This window comes from Anguilla anguilla, chromosome 4, assembly GCF_013347855.1.
Source record: "Anguilla anguilla isolate fAngAng1 chromosome 4, fAngAng1.pri, whole genome shotgun sequence".
NCBI lineage: Eukaryota > Metazoa > Chordata > Actinopteri > Anguilliformes > Anguillidae > Anguilla > Anguilla anguilla.
The window spans coordinates 31,082,932-31,102,361 of NC_049204.1; the positions used below are offsets into that span (position 1 = coordinate 31,082,932).

Sequence of the window (19,430 nt, forward strand, 5' to 3'; positions counted from 1 at the left end):
ATTCCAGCGTTGTTTCCTGTCTCCCAGTTGATCATCGTGACTTCTTTCTAAAGGAATGGCCTTGTGTATGTGGAAATGTAACGATTATTTATTTCAGTATGAATGAAATTTTATAGAGCTCAATTATGAGCTCATTGCACGGGGGAAATGTACAGTTTGAATAAAAAAATACCTCGAGGGGCTCGACCAGACCTGTTTTGCATGTCCGATGGAGTGATCTGTTCAGCTGCATTTATATTGATCTATGTTGCTTTCCAATCTCATTTTAAATGAAAATGATTAACATTATGGTATTTCTGCTTAACAGCGATCTATGAATTTAATGAAAATGCATTTGCTCTGAATTATGGGTGCCCGCTCATGTAATTATAGAGCCTTTAAATTGATGTGCACTCACTCCTTTCTGTAACGCTTGTCCTCTTCAGCCCTTAAGGGGAGCTGTATGCTGGAGTTCTTCGCCTTTTCTCATAACAAATCCAAAAACAGTAGATTTAGCCCCCTGTGTACCGCTGGACCATGTGCACCTATGAGTAGCTGCTGATAGTATGTACTTTTCCCAACTCGTTCGCCAGGTTGCCCTTCACTAAGCGATCAATGAGCAGCTCCTCCCATGGGAATCTGTCTCAGATGTCAGTCACCTCTGGCGATTTCCAGAGCGCCGATGAGGTCGAGAGTCCGGTTCACACACGCCCGGGAAAGATGGAGGAAAGGCGGTCCCACAGCACCACGGACATCCAAGGTAGCACATACACACTGTGCCCCATTCACTGAGAGCCATAAAAGCTCCTGCTTTATTAGCTTCAGGGAAGACTGGGGAAAAAAAAAGTTTATTAATGCTACATTCCTGGTGCATTGGTTTATTTCACTGTCGATGTTAGGCAGTGTTGCTTGTGTAATGCACGCAGTGATAATGTTGTATTCTGCTTCCTCTCTTTTTAAATTTAATGAAAAGGACAAAATGTGCCAATGGATCGAAAACAAATTTAGTATAGTGTTTATTCAATATAATTTTAAAAACAGTGAGGTGAATGGACCAATTGAATTAGTATTCTTTGCATATAAACTATAAAATGCAACACTTACAAATTCAATGGTTACTCTGTATCACAACTTCTGCATTATAATCAGAATGTATAAGTTGTTTAACTTCAGAATAAACAAAATGGATGTTTCATCTTTAGTGAATGCAAATAATTTTTCACTAATGAGCTATGGTGATATTTCCACCCATTGCATGCTGGCATTTATGGCCCAATAAACTCTGAAAGCTTATTGGCTAGGCTGTTGTGAATAGAATCGGTAATTGCCTCCATTATCACCGCCCTGGGTTACGATGGCCCCAGGTAATGGGTGTGAAATGGGGGGATGGTCCGGGCCAAGATGGCAGGAAGGGTGAGTGGCTGTTCACATGACCTCAGGTCAAGCTTCAGCTTAATGCTGTGAGGTCAGCGTGCTTACAGATTACAGAATGCCCTCATCTGGCTCAAGAGTCCAGCTTTCATGTCGTGGAAAATCACCATGGTTCAAGTGTCCCCTGATTACTATGGTTTAAATTGAGATTGAGATGCTTGTTGCTTTTCTGGTCAGTATGTATTTCCCCATATTTCATGACATAAGCAAACGAACATAGTGCTCATGTAACTTGACTTAATGTACCTTCACTTGAAAAATTGAATGTGCCTTCACCTCACCATGTTTGTAGTAAAACTTTTTTTTGTACATCTTAAAAAAAGGAAGACTCCTTCTCATATGCATGTAATGGTACCTGTAAATTGGATTTATAGTACCTGTTGGCTGACATTATTTTCAAATATTGTTCAGGTGTTTGCAGTGATTTCCAGCACTGCAAAAAAAAAACAAAAAAATAAGTCACTCTTAACAAACATTTGCCTAATATTGAGACTTCAAATCTTGTTTGTGCTTTTTTGTATGATAAGACAAAAAAATTGCCATTGAGGTGATACAGCTCTACTCATTTCTAAAATTGCCAATGGGGTATGACAGTTTCAATTGTGAAGCAAAAAGTAACCTGAAATAATAATATTTTCTACTTGAGAGAAAGTAAAGAGATTTGAAGTCTCATTACAAGACAAAAACACTGAAGACATTTTTTTTTTGCAGTGAGTAGTTCCTTGCCATTTGGAATAGTAACAGTTAGGTTCCCATGTGATTTCTGCAAGAGCCTTTAGTCCTTTAATTAAACATGAAGGTTACTAGTCTTAATGAAACCCTTTAGATATTTAGGCATAATCAATGTAATGTGTGCTAATGAGGTTCCTCATGTCGATTGTTGTGTATTGAGCAAGAGAGAAGAGCTCATGAATATGAACTGTGAATTTAAGTCGACATTTAGATGGGTAAAGTGAAGTTTAAATGGGAATAGATGGCCTGTTTTAAGTCAGACAAACCCAGAGTACTGTTGAACCCTGGCTGGAGAAAAAGTAGAATTTTTTGGGAGGTGAAAAGCCTGAAAAGAACAAAACTTTTCCAGCGCTGAGGACCCAGGGGCCGTTCCGGACCTGGGCCTCGGGCAGCCAGGGAGGGGGGATGTGCAGCGACTCAGAGAGCGCGGGGGGCAGCAGTGAATCCCGATCCATGGACTCCCCTACCGCCAGCCCAGGTATGGGTTTACCCCCTCCCCCACATACCCCTCCACTCATCTACCCCTGCCCCCACCCCCACCCGAGGCCCATCTGCACCGGGTGCACATCTGCGTCCTTGCACCTCCTGATCCTGACCTTTACAACAGCTGGTGCAAGAGCACATTTCTCAGGCTGAGTCATCCCCTGCAAAACATTTCAGGCCGCATGCAAAACCTATTTCTGTTACGTCATGTCTGTTTGTTCCTAAAGAGAAGACTGTGGAAGGACATGTTTGCCTCCACACTGCAGTTACACAAACATGCTAGAAATGTTGAAATGCGCTCAAGAACAAAATATTTGGATTATTTGGAGTTAAGATTTGGTATAGTTTGGTTGACTCCTGCTTGTCATTAATGTAATTTTTTATATTTACTTTTAATTTATTGATGTATTTATTTGGTTTTTGGTATGCTGAGAATTCTGTAAATTATAGCATTCATTTATACTATTTTAATGTAAACAATCTGAATTATGCATATTGTTAACAAGATTCCAGCATTTTTATAACAGTTTCTTGTATATAATGACATTTAAAGAAAATATAGAATTCTCTTTTGGCAGTCTTCGTTCATATTTGTTTATTTAAATGGGCAGAGCTAGCGGCCCAGTAGAGCACAATTGCTCTTTTTTTCCCTCCAAGTCTCTGTGTTCTGTATTCCCAATGGCTGTACGTAATTCCAGGAATTTGCCTATAGCCGGCTCAGATGGGCTTTTCATTCCAGCCATTGTCTGAGAAAAGAGCCAGAATCAAGTGGGCAAATGGCTGAATGGAGGTGTGAATCACTGTGGGCGGTCATTCCCAAAGATGATCATCATCAGTACGCACCCCTGACCTGTGCCGTTTTAAAACTGGACACTGTGGCGTTCAGGTCCTCAGTGAAGCTAAGCGTGCCGTCTCTGTCCAGGTGACTTTAAAAGAAGGCTTCCCAGGACCCCCTCCACAGGCACCATGTCCTCCGCCGACGACCTGGACGACAGAGAGCCTTCAGACAACGGTGAGCGGGAGGGTGCAGCCAGGCGCACGTGGCTACTTTTACAGCCACCTCCGGAATCTAATGGTTAGCTAGGAGTTCCCTGATGTGAAAAAAATAATTAGTTTTTGCAACATGTAGCTCTTTTTGTGTTTAATCCAACCAGTTGGCTAATTTGCTGAGGCTATGAATTGAAGGCTTATTGCATTTTAAAAATGAATGCTCCAAGCATGCAGATGAATGTGCAGAACTACTGTAATGTATGTGTAGTTATACAATTGTACTTTCAATTTGTAGTTTTATTATTGGTTTAATATGTTGGTAATATTACGGAATGCTTTTAATTGACATTTTGGTAGTTGGGAAGTTATATATTGGAAGTTACATATTAAAAAGTAATAATGGAAGTCACATCTGTACTTAGCTGGTCAGACAGTCAGAATGCAGCCATGCACCGTGGCGCTGACTTTATTCTCTCCTCTTTGGGCGTCCCAGGCCTGAGTGAAATGGTGACGGAGACGGCCAGTTCCCCCGGACCCTTCCGGAATGCGCAGATGTCCAAGGCCGCGCAGACCCACAAGCTGCGGAAACTACGCGCCCCCTCCAAGTGCCGGGAGTGCGACAGCCTGGTGGTGTTCCACGGAGCAGAGTGCGAGGAGGTACGTCCTTTGACTCCCAGAAAAGCCTGTTTTCTGCAGTAGGATCGGTATGAAACACGACGAAATGTAGACCCGTTACGGACCTCCGGCAGTTGTGCATTATGGTTTGAATGCTGAGAGGTAGAGCGCATATGAAAATGAGCAGTATTTGTCACCTACACAGGTATACCATGCAAGCAATCATTCAACAAGAGCCTAATGAAGATTAGAATGCTAGCATGAAAGCATAACTTTTTGGCTCAGGTTGGAGGGTGATCTTATGCTAAACTGAAAATTTGCCTTTTTGACGATGTCCGTTGTCTTGATTCAGTGTTCTCTGGCCTGCCATAAGAAGTGTCTTGAAACACTGGCGATCCAGTGTGGCCACAAGAAACTGCAGGGAAGGCTGCATCTTTTTGGAATTGATTTCACCCAAGCGACCAAAAACAACCCTGATGGAATTCCATTCATTATCAAAAAGTGCACCTCTGAGATTGAAAACCGGGCTTTAAATATCAAGGTAACCTAACAATCTCAAACTTCACTTTTACAGCTCTGTGTTGTAAAAATGTGTTTTCTGTCAGTGGCTGAGTGTCTGTGAACTAATTTTCAGAAAGGCCTTTTCTCCTTTGTGATGATATTTCTTGGCTAAAAATACGTCTTATAGGCATTTAACCTCTTTGTTTTATGAAGGCAGTAACTTCCTCTTCAAAAATGTACTTCCTTGTATAGGGTATCTACCGAGTAAATGGAGCAAAATCTCGAGTAGAGAAGCTTTGCCAAGCGTTCGAAAATGGCAAGGATTTGGTGGAACTGTCTGACCTTTACCCTCACGATATCAGCAACGTCCTCAAGCTTTACCTCCGCCAGGTAAGCAGTGATGCTCACTTCATAAGAACTCTGAGGTCTCTTCTGAAAAGCTACCATTACCCAGATCTGGAGTCACTTAACTTTGACTCTACAGTTAAAGTTAAATCCTCAAGTTTGTACCACAGTTCACTGCAAGAATTTGTAAATTGCATGTTTGTCTTCACATACACTGTTTAGGGAGTCCAGCTATCACCAAAGTTAAAATTAAGTTTAAACTGGAAACTAGTAGCACTAGCATTTGTTTGAGAGTCATATTTAAGGACGAATGTTGATTCAATCCAGGCCTGAATTAAAAGCCATTTCATCATGTACAACAAATCTGACCTAAATATTATTTGAGATTCTGACAAAAAAATCTAAATGTGGCTGAAGTTTTTGACTGGATATGCTGTAGAAAGCACATAACAAGTGAAAGGGCTCTTACAGCTGTGTCAGATAAATGATTGTCGCATCCAGCAAAGCATTTTATTATGCCCTTTGAATGAAAGGGGCTGCTAATCTTAGGGTCATCTGCTCATTGCTGTTTGAAGTAGGACTGAATACTGCTGTTCATTTGATCCTTTTTTTTTTGGTGTTTTGTGCAGCTCCCAGAGCCCTTGATCTTGTTCCGTTACTACAACGACTTCATCGGCCTGGCGAAAGAGTGCCAGAGCATCATCGTGGAACAGGCGGAGGAGAATTCGCAAACGAGCGTCGAACTCAACCGTGTCATCTTCAAGATCAGGGACCTGCTCCGTCAGCTGCCCCGGGCCCATTACAAAACCCTGCAGTTTCTCATCGGACACCTGTTCAGGTATACTACGCAACAACAAAATCTATCGATTGCCATTTTCCAGAGATGAGTAGCCTTGCAAGTCTATAGAAGAAGAGCTAAGATTGGATATCAGTGGGTAAAATTCATCCTGTTATTGAATACAAAATGAAGTTCTACATTTCTTCCCCCCGTGGTCTTCTTCACTTCCAGGGTGACGGAAAAAGCAGACGAGAACAAAATGACGGCCAGCAACCTGGGGATCATTTTCGGGCCGACTCTGATCAAACCCAGGCAGACGGACGCCGAGGTGTCCCTGTCCTCGCTGGTGGACTACCCTTACCAGGCCCTGATCGTGGAGCTGCTGATCCGCTACTACGAGAAGATGTTTGACGTGCCCCTGAGCCCGGTGTCCATCTCCCCCTCGGCCAGGGAGAGCTCCCCTCTGCCCTCCAAAGTCGCCGAGGTCCGGCTGACCCCCCGGGAGAAGGAGCAGCAGCTCAGCCGGCACTCTATGTCTCTGGTCGACATTAAAGAGGCAAGTCTCTGTTGGGTTCTCAATCTAGTTTTGAAGACCGTTCAGTTGTAGAAAGGCCCTTTCTGATACTATCAGAGATTGATTTCCCCCTTTCTCCCTATTTTATTACAGCAGAGTTCTAAAGTGTATAAAAGGCACTCCTCTGTAATTCCTTCCACTCATTTGCTGGATGAAGTTAAAGAAGTGAAACCAATGCCAGATGGGTTGGAGTTTGCACCCGGTCAGTATAATGAAGGTGCTAAGTGAGGCAGTGGAGCAGTGGAGTTGTAATGCTCAAATATATATATTTTTTTTTTTCAGTCATGCATCAGGTTTCTAATTCTTGCCTCTTCTGTCAGCAGCTGTGGATGCAAATTCAGAGAAGCACAACGGGCTTTCGTCTAAGGGCCTGTCAGAGGTCCAGAGGTCCAACTTTGTGTTCAGCAAGTCCAATCACAGCACCCCCAAAGTCCAGTTGCGGTCGCCGCGGGACAAGCTAATTTCCCGGCCAATCAGCATGCCCGTGGATCGGCTGCTCAACCCCGCCCAGGTCAACGAGAGGAACTCCAGAAACGCCATGGAGACGGAGAGGAGCCCAGCCATACAGGAGGTGGCTGAACCAGTGAAGCCCAGCTCTAGAGTGAGCACCTACCGCAACACTTACATCGACACCCAGAGCCTTAGGCGAACTTGGGACAAGCAGTACAAGCATTACGACTTCACTCCTAGGACAGCTATGATCATGGCTAACATACCCTCGAACGGCGGGTCTGGCAGTACCGGGACCTTGTCGGCCTCCCTGCCGGCTTCTTCCACCTCTAGCACCACCAGCACCATATTAGCCAACAAGCCGTACATCGCAGCGGTGCGGCCGGGGAGGACGTCGAAAAAAGACGAGCACAGCGGCGAGTCTGACCCCCCCGCGTCCAGGGTCTTCCGAGCCTCTCGGACGTTGCAGCCCCCGCCGGGTACTTTTTACAAGCCCCCGCAGAGCGTCAGAACGAAGCAGCCAGAGGAGCCGGGGGCGCAGACCGGCGGCGAAGCAGCAGCCGGCGCGGAGCAGACGGCTGCGGCGGGGGAGGAGCCCATAGACGCGTCCCCCGTCGCCCCCCCGCAGCCTCAGTCTGCCGGCTCCAGCCCCGAAGAGCTCAGCCAAAGCGAAGCCAAGCCAGTGTACCAGAGACTCCGCCCACGGCGCCTGCAGGAATACGAACACAGGGAAGCACATTTTGTGTGATCATTCGTAACTTATACATCACAATTATATGCAACATATTGTTCTGCGTGTGTGGTGTATTGCGTATGTTTGTATGTATATATTAACATACATGTATACACATGCAGTTTGTGCCATATTGTATATGAAAAGAAACCACTTAAATATTTTCGGCAACTGTGAATATGTACCATTTAAGTGTTACATATATTAATATATTGTTATCTGTTATGCCACAGTTTGTGCTGGCAGGAGCGAGAAGTGGTTCCTGAGTTAAAGCAGGGTGCACTTAGTGTAAGACAATGTGTGTATTTATTAGTTATTTAACACGATAGTTGCGGCATCTTTTTTAAAGGTATACAGAAATTAAATTAGGGCCATATAATCAAAACCTGCATTATCCAGTACTGCCATTTCTATATTAACTATAAATTATTAAACATAAAACAATATATGATCTTTTGCATTACATTTTTTTCTATTTTTACCGTTACAGGAAAGGCAACATGAGTTTCTCTTATACTGTGCAATGGCTTTTGAACTAGGAAGACATGAGCTGTATTGTTAAAAAAAATTTTATAAAGTATTTTTATCCTGCATTTGCGTGTTTATATGCCAAAACCCAATTTCATTTTTTACAGCATTGCATGTAATGTCACTTTATAACTGTTACGATGCACTTACATATTTTTAAATGTATTCAGTGCATCTTTTCAGATCATAGTTTCAGTACAGTATATTTCCAATGGAACACAATGCAGTCTAATATGTGAATGCATAAGTCTTCGTTTTGATTAAGCTTCAGCATGTGTCTGATAATGTATGTCAACCATATGTATCTGTTTATATTTTGTAAATATAACCTGCAAAGGAGTATCTTTGCAGAATTGACTTAAATGTATTAACTTTCTTTCCACTTACAAGTTCAGAAAAATATACACCTCTTCTTTTTGTAAATTATTAAAAGTGTAGATAACTGAAAAAAAAATGTTGATGATGATGCTTTGTTTTTTAAATACTTTTGATAAATGGTTTGGTTTCCAAGTTCAGCTTCCTTGTTTTGTTATAAAAGGAAGTTAAACTGATACTGTATCTACCACAGGTAATGTTTTCTTTAATTTGTTGAGGAAGTACCAACTTTGAGAGAGATGATCACATAATGACTGATACTGGCAATAATTAAGTGTGACATTTGAAAGCAATACACTTTGAGTCAATGAAAAATATAATTAAATTTAATTAACAAGCCAATTAAACTAAAACATTTATACTGTAGGATTTTCTCTGGATATTTCTTTCATCTAGCTGCTGGCAGTTAGACTCAGGGGTCAAGTCACTACTGTTGTGTACTGGTTGAAGCACTGTGATTCCCGCTGTATTTTACAACTATTTGGTCCTTTTAATGATCTTTATGATTTACATGTCTTAACAATTCATATTACAGTGTATTATAATAATGCATTAGCATTAAACTATGCCCTTGTTTATCTTAGCTGAATTATATGTATTTCCATGACAGTATTATATATTATTAAACTTAAGAAATCTTAACCATTGAAGTTCACCTCGCATAAACCAATGTTATAGCTATACAACATATATGTCTATAGATACTGTTTTGGGGATATCGCCGATACCAACTGATTTGAATCTCTCATTCACCACCTACTAATTTCTTATGGATTATTAAATTTGTCTGAAAATAAAATGCAGTAACAGTCATGCAATTTCTGATGAACAGATCTATGTATAGGTACCGTGCCTTTGTTACACTCTGATTTATTTCTAGTTATTTCATTTTTCTGCTCCTTTTTCTTGTGTATAATCCTTAAATTATTTTAGTAATAAACTATTTTTTTCTGATTATCCATAGGCCTATATCTTCAACAGTGCTGCTAAATCAGGTGATATGCCTGCGGGTTTATGGAAGCACACGTTTCTATGCTTGGTTTCTTTACAGTTACCTCAGAGCCGTTGATTCTACATTTGGAAAGTAGAACGATGACAACAGATAACCACAATCGGAAAACGTACTTTCATCTTTATAATGAAATGGTTGCGTACAGGACTTTTCGTTTTGATTTGTTAGCATGCACATTTTAATTAACCATGCTCGTTTTCACGGGGTTTTAAAAACAAACAAAAATATCTACTATATGCAATAACACCCAAATGTGTTTCCCGCAAGATTTAGGATTTAGTATTTTCTGGTAGCAGGTCTGAAACAAAATGGGTGACTGGCACAAGCCTGCTGAGAAAGCAGCTTAAAACAATCTGATTAGAAGTTCAAGCTGGGTCTGAAGAAAGTCGTGTTAGTACCGACATGTAACTCGCTGTGGGACGTAGTTCATTATTATATATTCACGGGATGTTGTGCAAATTTTAGGTTTTACTTCTGAGGTAAGCCATTCAAGCTTTCTATCTAGTCGCGTTTTGTTTTATCCATGTTCATTACAGCAGACCAAGGGACACGTTAGAATTACCGCTTGTTATACTGGAATTTCACGCATTTAACTCGTAATAGAGCCCGTGTAATGCATGTCAGAAACAACCATGCCAGTGCGGGATCTTTTTATACGAACAAGTAAAGTTCAGCCATTAGATGATGATTGAACTCTTAATCAGATCCACGTTTTTGAATGGTAGTGTAATAGGTATATGAGCGACGTCTGGTTTTAACCGTAAAGGGTTTTAGAATTTGACTGGATTAATTTGCATTGATGATTCAGACTGATTTACCTTGATTTATAGGCCTATTCCAAACGACCAGGCTGGAGTAGGCTACCGTCAGTAAAATTACTGGACTAGGTAACTAGTGGAGTGTGTCAACAGGGATCTTACCTTCATCCTCCCCAAAAGCACCTCGATTGTTAAGTAGGCTTATGTGAATGTGTTTGCATATGAAATTGATGCGAATTTACGCGTTAAAACAAAATACAGAAAACACGTTGTAGCCTACACATGCAGGCCTAACACCCACCGTTGATCAGTAATCGTTCCGAGGGGCTACTGAAAAACATTCTGACCGCAGCTTGCAGATCGTGATGCAGATACGGAAACAACAGTCATAGACTCCATACAGTCATGTTAAGATTGTCATGAGACGGCTAGGTGATTGTACAAAGGACGCGTCTTTAAAAAAATCACTCCGCTATTCAGATGAATGTACACAGTCAGTCATTAATCTATTATTCCCTAACATGATTGTGATGGCGATAATTATTATTATTATTATTTTTGTGTACCTAGTCAACAGTACCATTGACTTGTTTTGGAAAATATTTTAGGAGCTCATTATCTCTGTATGCAAAATGTGTTTCAGTCAATAATTACATGTAGCCTACAATTCAGACTCCTTAAAGTGGATAGGCCTACATTTAAAAAGTTGATTTCCTTCCAATTCAGTTTTCTTTTGTCATCAATCATTACAGAATACAGAGATATTTTACAAAAAAAAAAAAAGATTTCCTGCACAATATTTTAAACAAATCTTAAACTGACAATTATTTCTTTGTTCTCTTAAATCACTCCTTAATTACTTGTTCAAGTGCTGACCCATTAGGGTTCCAAAAGCTGATAATGCCACTATAGGGGTTCCTTTCAGCTAAACAGGAAGATGATTCCCCCATTTCCCCCATTAATACATTGCAGAGGGAGAAGTATGCTTGTATTTCTCTGGTGACTCAGTTCAATTGCATTTGCCCCAGGAATCAGAGTGTATCTGTAGGTAAGCTGATTGTCATGTCCCAGAAAGTTTCCCTAACCCATATTTAAAAAATATATTATGCTGCTGATACAACTTTTGCACTAGGTTCTGCCTGGAGAGAGACTGTGTTAGTAACAACATAGAACAGTTTGGTTACCTGATTAAAATTGTGTCATTTAAAGAAGAGGATTGTGTTTGACATCTGTGAAAAATGTTATGTCCAAACTTTGCCTCAATTCATGAAAAAACATGTTCCAAAATACCTTTATTGCAGTGATATATATTTCTGACAGTGGGACTGCCTGTTTCCTGTGACGTAAATTGTACTGCCTGTATGTTTCAAGGTTTGTGACCTGCTGGTGACCCCTGTTGGGGGGCAGGGGGTTAAGAGGAGCCATGGGTGTGGGCACACAGATCCGGCTTTTGCTGTGGAAAAACTGGACAATTCGTAAGAGACAGAAGGTACAACCTGCTCTATCACATTCACCTGCCATCACTGTGTATTTGTGTGTGCGGTGGGGGATTCAGAATACAAGTTTATGGAGTTGACTGAGCTTTTTAGCGAGGGTCAGGGTGCGCACAAAGGACACCCTCCGGACAAGGACCTCAAGGGCATGGAAATGTTTACCCACAATGCCCCTGTCTCTCTTGTGGCGAGGCTGAACAAGTTCAATGAGTGGCTCCAGAGCGAGCAGCATTGTGAAAGCTCAGCCATCCATTGCTAGTTTCCTCAATCATCCCCTCAGAGTCCTTTTGAAGTAGAGCTAGGGCTCATACACAAATGCAGAACCAGAGAGCAGCACTGAGGGATTCAGGTGCTCTTCTCCGGAGTTAAAGTTCACTGTAACCTCCTGCCCGCAGTATATTTTGAGGACTGAGAATTTGTCATGCTTCTTTGCCCATGCACCATAAACTAAATCACTTTCATTATTATTGTGGATCTTTCTGGAAACTCTAATCCCAATATAGGCTATTTTTTATTTTTTAGATTTTTATTTTTTGCAAAATAAGGTTGGCTCCAATGTACAATAATATGTTGTTTAAACTATTATTTTTAGGAATAATTCCCATTGTTAGTAATCTGCCAGCTCCACTAGCTGAAATATCACCTCATTTTAAAATGTGATTATGGCTTATATCCCAGGAATTATAATGGGAGATGATGCAGAATTTCCTGGTTCAGTGAATTCTCTGCATTGGTGGACTCATTCTCTCCCTGCAGATTCGGTTCTTTGTTGAAATGATGTGGCCTGTCATGCTCTTCATTGGGCTGGTGTGGCTGAGGAAAGCTAACCCGCTCTACCGCCAACATCAGTGTAAGTAGACGGACCAGACCTTCTTATTCATATTATGGATTCAAGTTGGGCAGTTGCACACACTTCACAATTGTCTTGTTGCTATAAGTTAAAGAAAAAAAGGAGCGTTTTTAATATTTGCAAAGCAAAATTATTACAGTGTTAATCATATTTATTATGATGACAGGTAAATAAATACATAAGCTTACTGTGCAAATATGCATTGCACTCCAATACTTTTTGATTGTACACATTTGAAATTCATTTCTAAAACGTTTTTGTCATTATAACACATTAAATGTGTAAGGGGACACAAAAAATGAGAAAATCTATACAGTATCCAGTTTCAACTCTGACTAGACCTCTCCATTCAGCATCCTCTTGCCAGCTGGCTGTCCTACTGTATCTCTTCACGCATCCGACAGCCGCTCCTCACGGTGAAACAACCTTCCCCATTCAGTCCGGAGGGCAGATTCACTGGCTGTCTTTCGCAACCTTTTAAAAACTAGGCTTCTCCCTTTTCAGATTACATTTCAATCTTTCTTTTTTAAAAAGTTACTAAACTCTCTTCCTTTTCTCCTAAGTCTTAAGACGTGCATCCTAATGATGGCACTTACCGTATATGATTGTAACTTTACCTGTGTCTACCTGATATGGTGTCTGCTCACCATGTGAAATGTACTTTTGCCAGTCGCTCTGGCTAACAGTGTCTAAACTCTATGCTAAAGGTGTGTAAATTGTTCTGAGTTAAAGCGCTGGGTGCTCTATCCACTTCACAGGCCATTTTCCCAACAAAGCAATGCCGTCTGCTGGAATATTGCCTTGGATCCAGGGGATTTTCTGCAATGTAAACAACCCCTGCTTCCGATACCCCACCCGCGGGGAGTCCCCAGGCCTCGTCTCCAACTACAACAACTCCATGTGAGTCACCAAGCCCCGCCCATTTCACGCCTCACACGGATTGTAGTCTACCATACAGAGGCAGGCTGGATTTCACACACCAGCAGTTTTTTATATCATAAAATATTGGGCATACATATTACCTGGTTTTCCTGGTTGTTTTCATAAGAAATAATGCAATTATGATATTTAAATTGCACTCTATTTCAAGAATACATTATTTAGAACAAGTGGAGCTTATTAGAATGGTAATCCCACCACAGTCACCAAACCTGAACCCAGTTGAACATCTGTGGGAGCAGCTGAAGAGGTAATAGGCCAAACATCAAGTAGCATCAACAGACCATCTATAGGAACACCTCATATTCAACACCTCATCTTCCATTATATCTCAATGCCAAGCAGAGTGAAGGCAGTTGTCAAGGCAAAAGGCGGACACACCAAGTACTAACAATTTTTAACCTTTAATAAATACCTACTCACTTTTTTACAAAAACAATTAATTCTTGAATAAGAAGTATAAATGGAGTATCATAATTATACGAGCCCTTAATAAATAATGAAAGCAATCAGTTCTTGGTAATGTCCTCAGACTTTGGTCCCTATTGTAGTTGAAAGGTAAAAAGGGAGTAGTTGTGGAGAAGCACTGGTAAATGGTGCAGTGCTGCTTACGTGCATGTTGGAGAAGAGAGCCACAGTACTGCGTCTTACAGTATGGTCCTCAGCAAAATATTATGGACAACAGAGGAGAGTGGAATGCCCTGTGGTGCTGCATGGCATCCCTGTCCTCTGACTCTGCTCCACAGACAGTGCTTTGGGGAGAGAGGCAGAGTGAGACAGCTGTAAGTGGTGTTGTTTGTGTGTGTAGACCTTCTGCATCACTGTGTCTGCATACCTGTGTGTTCCAGACTGGCTCGCTTCTACGCGGATGCTCAGGAGGTGCTCTTCAGCGCCCCAGAGTTTCAGCAGGTGGGCCGTCTGTGGAGGGAGCTGACGGCGATGGGAACCTTTATGGACACCCTTTGGACCAACCCCTCCCAGATCGCTGGTGGGAATGACACTGAGCCAATGTGTTTTGTGCGCTGTGTTTAACTGACATCTCTACTGCAGCTTTCAAGCCAATCAAAATTTGTCCATAACTTTGACTTGTGAATAATGAATTATGAATGCATGCATTAGTATTTTTCTTTGGAAACACAGTTTGGTGTTTTCAATTGTCACAAACTGTGTTTGTTAATAACAGTACAAACGCTTGTATTTATTGGCAAGTCCAATTTAAGGAAAAATTAACGGATCCAGGCCAGATTTGGCTTATGTTATAGGCATGGATATTTTGCTAAAGCAGTTCAGCTTGTGTGCGTTGTCCAAAGCCAAAACGGCAATGACCCATCTGGGATACAAAGCAGCTTCCTCACGGCTTGTCAGCCGGCTTGTCAGTCCAGCCGGAGAGCTCTTTGATGAGCTCCGTGGTGAGTGGTGAGTGTGTCAAAGGACACCATCCTGAATCTGATTGATTACATTCCACTTTTCCTGACCACACCCACACTACGCTGGTATTTCAGTGAAAAGGTTCTCACTTTTTCTATCAGGCTAGAATGCATAGCGCACATAGCAGAGATTGCAGCTCCTCGTGTAGTGTATTAAATGGAAGTGGAGACAAAGCAGAGCGCCCCGTCCGGGTCCAGGGAACAGAGAGCCCGGGGAAAGGTCATGTCCCTCTTTCTGAGGCAAAGCTTCTTTTGTTGACAAAGTTCACTGACCCTCCCTGGCCCTCCATGCACTCAGGAGACAGACACCAGCCCGTTAGCAGATACCAGCCATGCAAGCGGGGGCCCCGATGGCGGAAGGCCACGGTTAATAAAGGCTTTTGGCAACGTTTCACTCTTAACCCCTCGTTCCGCGGCTTTCTGAGAGACAGCAACAGCTCCACCTCCTAGGACGCGGGCTGCGTTCGGATTCTTTACACGCCAAGCTCGTTTAGCCTCAGAGGGTCCACCGTGAACAGTCGGGCGAACGTAGGGTTCGGCACGTTTGATCCGAGTCTGGAAGTTTTAGCGCGTTGCTGTTATTTCTGTATTATCTGTGAGATGCTGCTAAGCCAGCAGTCTATGTGCGTGCTTTAGAGAGGGCCCTTATCCTCTATTCCTCTGGCCAGGTCGCGGTCTGAAGATAGAGGACATACTGAAAGATAACGAGACCCTCACCGCGTATCTTCGGGGAGAGGTGGGCTTGACGGACTCCGTGGTGCACCAGCTGGTGAACGCCAAAGTGCGCCCCGAGCAGGTACGCATCTTCACACCCTCCCTCCCTCCCTGTGGTACATCCCGTGGGAAAATTATGGGAATCAACAGTTGGTCTTTAACAATCTGACGCCACATTTTTTCTTATCTTGCCTGTAGGCAACATAACTGAAACTTGACTTTTCATCACCAATGTCACATAATCACATAAAATACAGGGGCTGGTGTATTTCGCAGCGTCTCACATATCAGTTTTCGAGCGTGTCTGTAATCCCTGGTGCCTTCTGGTTGGATATAAATTATACTCTTGCTCACAGGAATGCCTCGCAGCCATATCATTACCCCCCCCCGCCCTCCCCATCAGACCCTTTTAATTTAGGCTGCGAGTCCCTTTGTTTTTATGTGCGCGTATGAATAGAGCCGTGGATATGAATCGCACCGTGGTGGAGCGCTTTGATCCCCGGGCTACGTTCCGTTCACCGGTAAACAGCACAATGTGTGGGAAGTGAAAGCTCGCAGAACCCACTGGCCGCTAAACAAAAGGGAGAAAAAGAGAGAAGTAAAAACCTTGGAATGACATCAGTATTTGAATGGTTCTTGACCAGCTTTCATATGTAAATGCATCCAAAAATGCAAACCTTTCACTGGCTTGGCCTTTCTCAGGACTGGCTAATTCACCACCACGGCCGTCTGAAGAGAATATGCCGGCTGGATAATTCCTTAGCAACTAATCAGGAGAAATATTCCCGTGATTCTGCTATCAGGGGACCTCTGCTTGTTTGTCAGTATGGCGCGCGTGCGCGCACGCACACACCCACAGACATACACACACACACACACGTACTCACACGCTCACGCACAAACATGCATATAAACATGCTTTCAAACACACACACTTACTCAATTAATATACACCGCATCGCAAAAAGAAAACAACACATGCTGTCTCAAACAGTAAATAGGCTATGCTCAGTTACACACAATAACAACACACATGCGTGTTCACACATACACAAACATAAACACCTGCACATAATTGTACTGAGCTACCAGTGAAACACTGGGATCGGTAATATACCCTCTGTGCAGAATGTCCCGGAAAATCATACTGGACTTTGTGCTGCGGAATGTGGTTGCCCTGTCAGAATTGCTTGAGCAGCTGCTGGCCCCATGCACCTACTTCCTTTAGACATTTTTGTGAACGTATGTGTTAGGGTTAGGAATTCCGCCAGGTTCCAGAGTCAGCAGGTCCTTGGGGCAGGTCTTTTCCTGGAGGTGACTAAGGCTTAACTGGAATTCAGTGTGTAGAGCCCAAACATTAATTATACGCTGAACTCCTCTCTACTAAGTGCAGACCCCATGGCTCGCATAATATGTGAAATTGTGTTGAAACTTCGAGTCGTGATGAAACTTGTCTTTTAAAAGGGCCATTCCTACCACAGGCTGCAACAGCTCCAGCGTTCAGTGTGTCAGGCGATCCTTTTTGCTGCTGCCAAGTGATCTTGGCCCCTTGGCTCTTGGAGAAGTTCCTAGTGTCTAATCTGAGGACTTCGTTTTTATTGGAGTTGGTTGAATGGCTTTGGGGGTGGTTGTGCGTTGATTAGGAAGGGGAGCTCTGTGAGCTGTGTACAGTATGTTCTTTTGAACAGGCTAGTCCAAGCTCAAAAGGAACATGACCCTATTTACTTCCTAAATCCCTTTTACACTCAGCACTTTGTTTGTTGTTTCAAAAATACTTCTCAAGTTCAGACAGATTGTGACACTGGGCTGTCTGGAAGTTCCGTACTGACTGTTCGCTCGGTTTTATCTTTTTCCGTTTCCCTCTGGAAAGGCTTGCCCAGTGATAATCAACTATAAATATATACTTTAATATGTAGTATTTGATTAATTGATAAACAGTTTTGCATTTCCAAGCTTCAGGTAAAAAGAGTTGCAATTTGATTGTATTCATTGTCTGTACTGGCCCTGTAAAGGTCAACGTGTTATTGACATTTAAAATTGTTGTCATCAGCTTCGCCACTTGATTTTTGACAGTTATCTGGGAATTTGAGTACACTAATCGTTTTCCTAACAGAATTACCATGTTTTCATTTGTATCACTTGCCATAATAGAATAAATATCCTGATATGCATGAGGTAGAATGATTTATAAGCTTTCTATAAAACCTGAAGTGGCAGGGCTTCTGTTTAATGACACAGTTGCACATTCAAGTAAATTGTCTGGAATGAATATTTGCTTTTTGTGGGAGTTGAGAGTAGCATTCCTGTCTAAGGGAGCACCGTGTACAGAATGTTAATCGCTCTCTTAAATTGTCTTCACCATACTTACATTAAACGTATACGTCTGGCACCCCTGCACTTGCTGAGCAGGGTTAGGGGAGAGTTGGGAGTTGTGTTGCTGAAGACTGGTGATCTGATGACCTGAAAGTTGAGGCTTTGATAGTTTATTCCTTTGTAATGATTTAGAGCTTCAGCATATAAGACCATTTCACTCATGAAGGCAGTGTGGCAAAAACATTTGATTAGTCAACCTCATCTTAACTGAATGACATTGAGTTTGGATGAATGCAGTAGCTGAGCTCCTTCGTTCCACCAAATTCTGTTTTGAACGCTGTGACAACCTGTTCCCTCCCGCTTCCGCAGTTTGCGTACGGCGTGCCGGACCTGCGTCTGAAGGACATCGCCTGCAGCCCGGCGCTGCTGCAGCGCTTCCTGGTCTTCCCCAGCGCGCAGGGGCTGCACGCCGTGCGCAACGCCGTGTGCTCGCTCTCTCCGCAGGGCCTGCAGGCCATCGAGGACCAGCTCTACGCCAACGCCGACTTCTTCAAGCTCTTCCGCATGGTCAGTGTCGCGCCCTCCCGCCCTCTGGGCCTCCGCGCTCAAAGGTCGCCCGGCATCGGGCCCGGCAACCGCCAGTGAACAGGCCAAGATGGCGGCCTGTGTGACGTAATGGGCTGAATTCAATCAACGTTCGTCCTTAGCTTTGGTTCGGCTAAAGGCGTGCGCTGGTTTTCATCTTCACAAACACACTTCAGAGAGCTCAGCTGTAACTAAAATGAACAGAGCAAAGGGCAAAGCTTTGTATTTCTTCTTAAGTTAAGAACAGATGTTATGCTCTTGCATTTGATGAAGTGATTTATAGTTTTGATGTGTCTTTTATTTGTCCAGGAAAAGAGCCAAATTGAGACTGGCATTTCGTTTTCAAATGCAAACGAGTGCATAAGGATATATTAAAGATGAAAACAGTGACATTAAAACAACTGTAAGAAGCCATATGTTTTTATACATGAAAACAGGCACCTGTACTGGTACTTTTCTGTGAAGCATGCCTTTGAAATCAGCAGAAGGTACCAGAAGGTCCAATTATATCTAATCATTCAGAAGGCTAAGGTGGATAATAACTAAGAGCTGTCTAAGAATATGGGGGGTACTCACTTTAAAAAGTAAGAGACAATATTTTAGATAGATTGTTTTACATTCCAGATTGAAATATTTTATTTACTCATGCATTTCCTGCAGAGGAAAACATTTTTTGCGAAACGTTTCTCTTTTCCCTTCTCGTGTCTCTTCTGTCTCGAGGGAACTGGCCGCTATCTCTCCTGCGAGTTACAGAATGAAATCAACACTCCCGCTTTTCTTCAATCATGGCTTCTTGCTCTTCCAACAATAACCAAAAAAACGATT

The 19,430-nt window shown here is 42.6% G+C and overlaps 2 protein-coding genes across 10 annotated transcripts in view; both read left to right on the forward strand.

The window, feature by feature from the left end:
* Positions 1-9,340, forward strand: part of arhgap29a (Rho GTPase activating protein 29a) — a 46,108-nt gene extending 36,768 nt beyond the window's left edge. For 7 of the 8 annotated variants that reach the window (XM_035414169.1, XM_035414170.1, XM_035414173.1 and 4 more), the window contains 10 exons: positions 573-739; positions 2,492-2,620; positions 3,548-3,637; positions 4,109-4,272; positions 4,583-4,771; positions 4,984-5,121; positions 5,706-5,914; positions 6,086-6,410; positions 6,522-6,630; positions 6,752-9,340. In XM_035414169.1, coding sequence (XP_035270060.1) covers positions 573-739; positions 2,492-2,620; positions 3,548-3,637; positions 4,109-4,272; positions 4,583-4,771; positions 4,984-5,121; positions 5,706-5,914; positions 6,086-6,410; positions 6,522-6,630; positions 6,752-7,626 — 2,395 coding nt within the window. In that variant the 3' untranslated portion in view covers positions 7,627-9,340. The remainder of the gene's footprint in view (positions 1-572; positions 740-2,491; positions 2,621-3,547; positions 3,638-4,108; positions 4,273-4,582; positions 4,772-4,983; positions 5,122-5,705; positions 5,915-6,085; positions 6,411-6,521; positions 6,631-6,751) is intronic. The other variant, XM_035414171.1, reaches the window with a different exon arrangement.
* Positions 9,341-9,805: 465 nt separating this feature from the next.
* LOC118225718 (retinal-specific phospholipid-transporting ATPase ABCA4-like) overlaps positions 9,806-19,430 on the forward strand; it is a 38,723-nt gene continuing 29,098 nt past the window's right edge. The window contains exons 1-7 of one of the 2 annotated variants that reach the window (XM_035414600.1): positions 9,806-10,005; positions 11,656-11,773; positions 12,534-12,627; positions 13,386-13,527; positions 14,415-14,554; positions 15,662-15,789; positions 18,390-18,587. In XM_035414600.1, the coding sequence (XP_035270491.1) occupies positions 11,708-11,773; positions 12,534-12,627; positions 13,386-13,527; positions 14,415-14,554; positions 15,662-15,789; positions 18,390-18,587 (768 nt within the window). In that variant the 5' untranslated portion in view covers positions 9,806-10,005; positions 11,656-11,707. Of the gene's footprint in view, positions 10,006-10,388; positions 10,414-11,655; positions 11,774-12,533; positions 12,628-13,385; positions 13,528-14,414; positions 14,555-15,661; positions 15,790-18,389; positions 18,588-19,430 lie in introns of those variants that run through there. The other variant, XM_035414601.1, reaches the window with a different exon arrangement.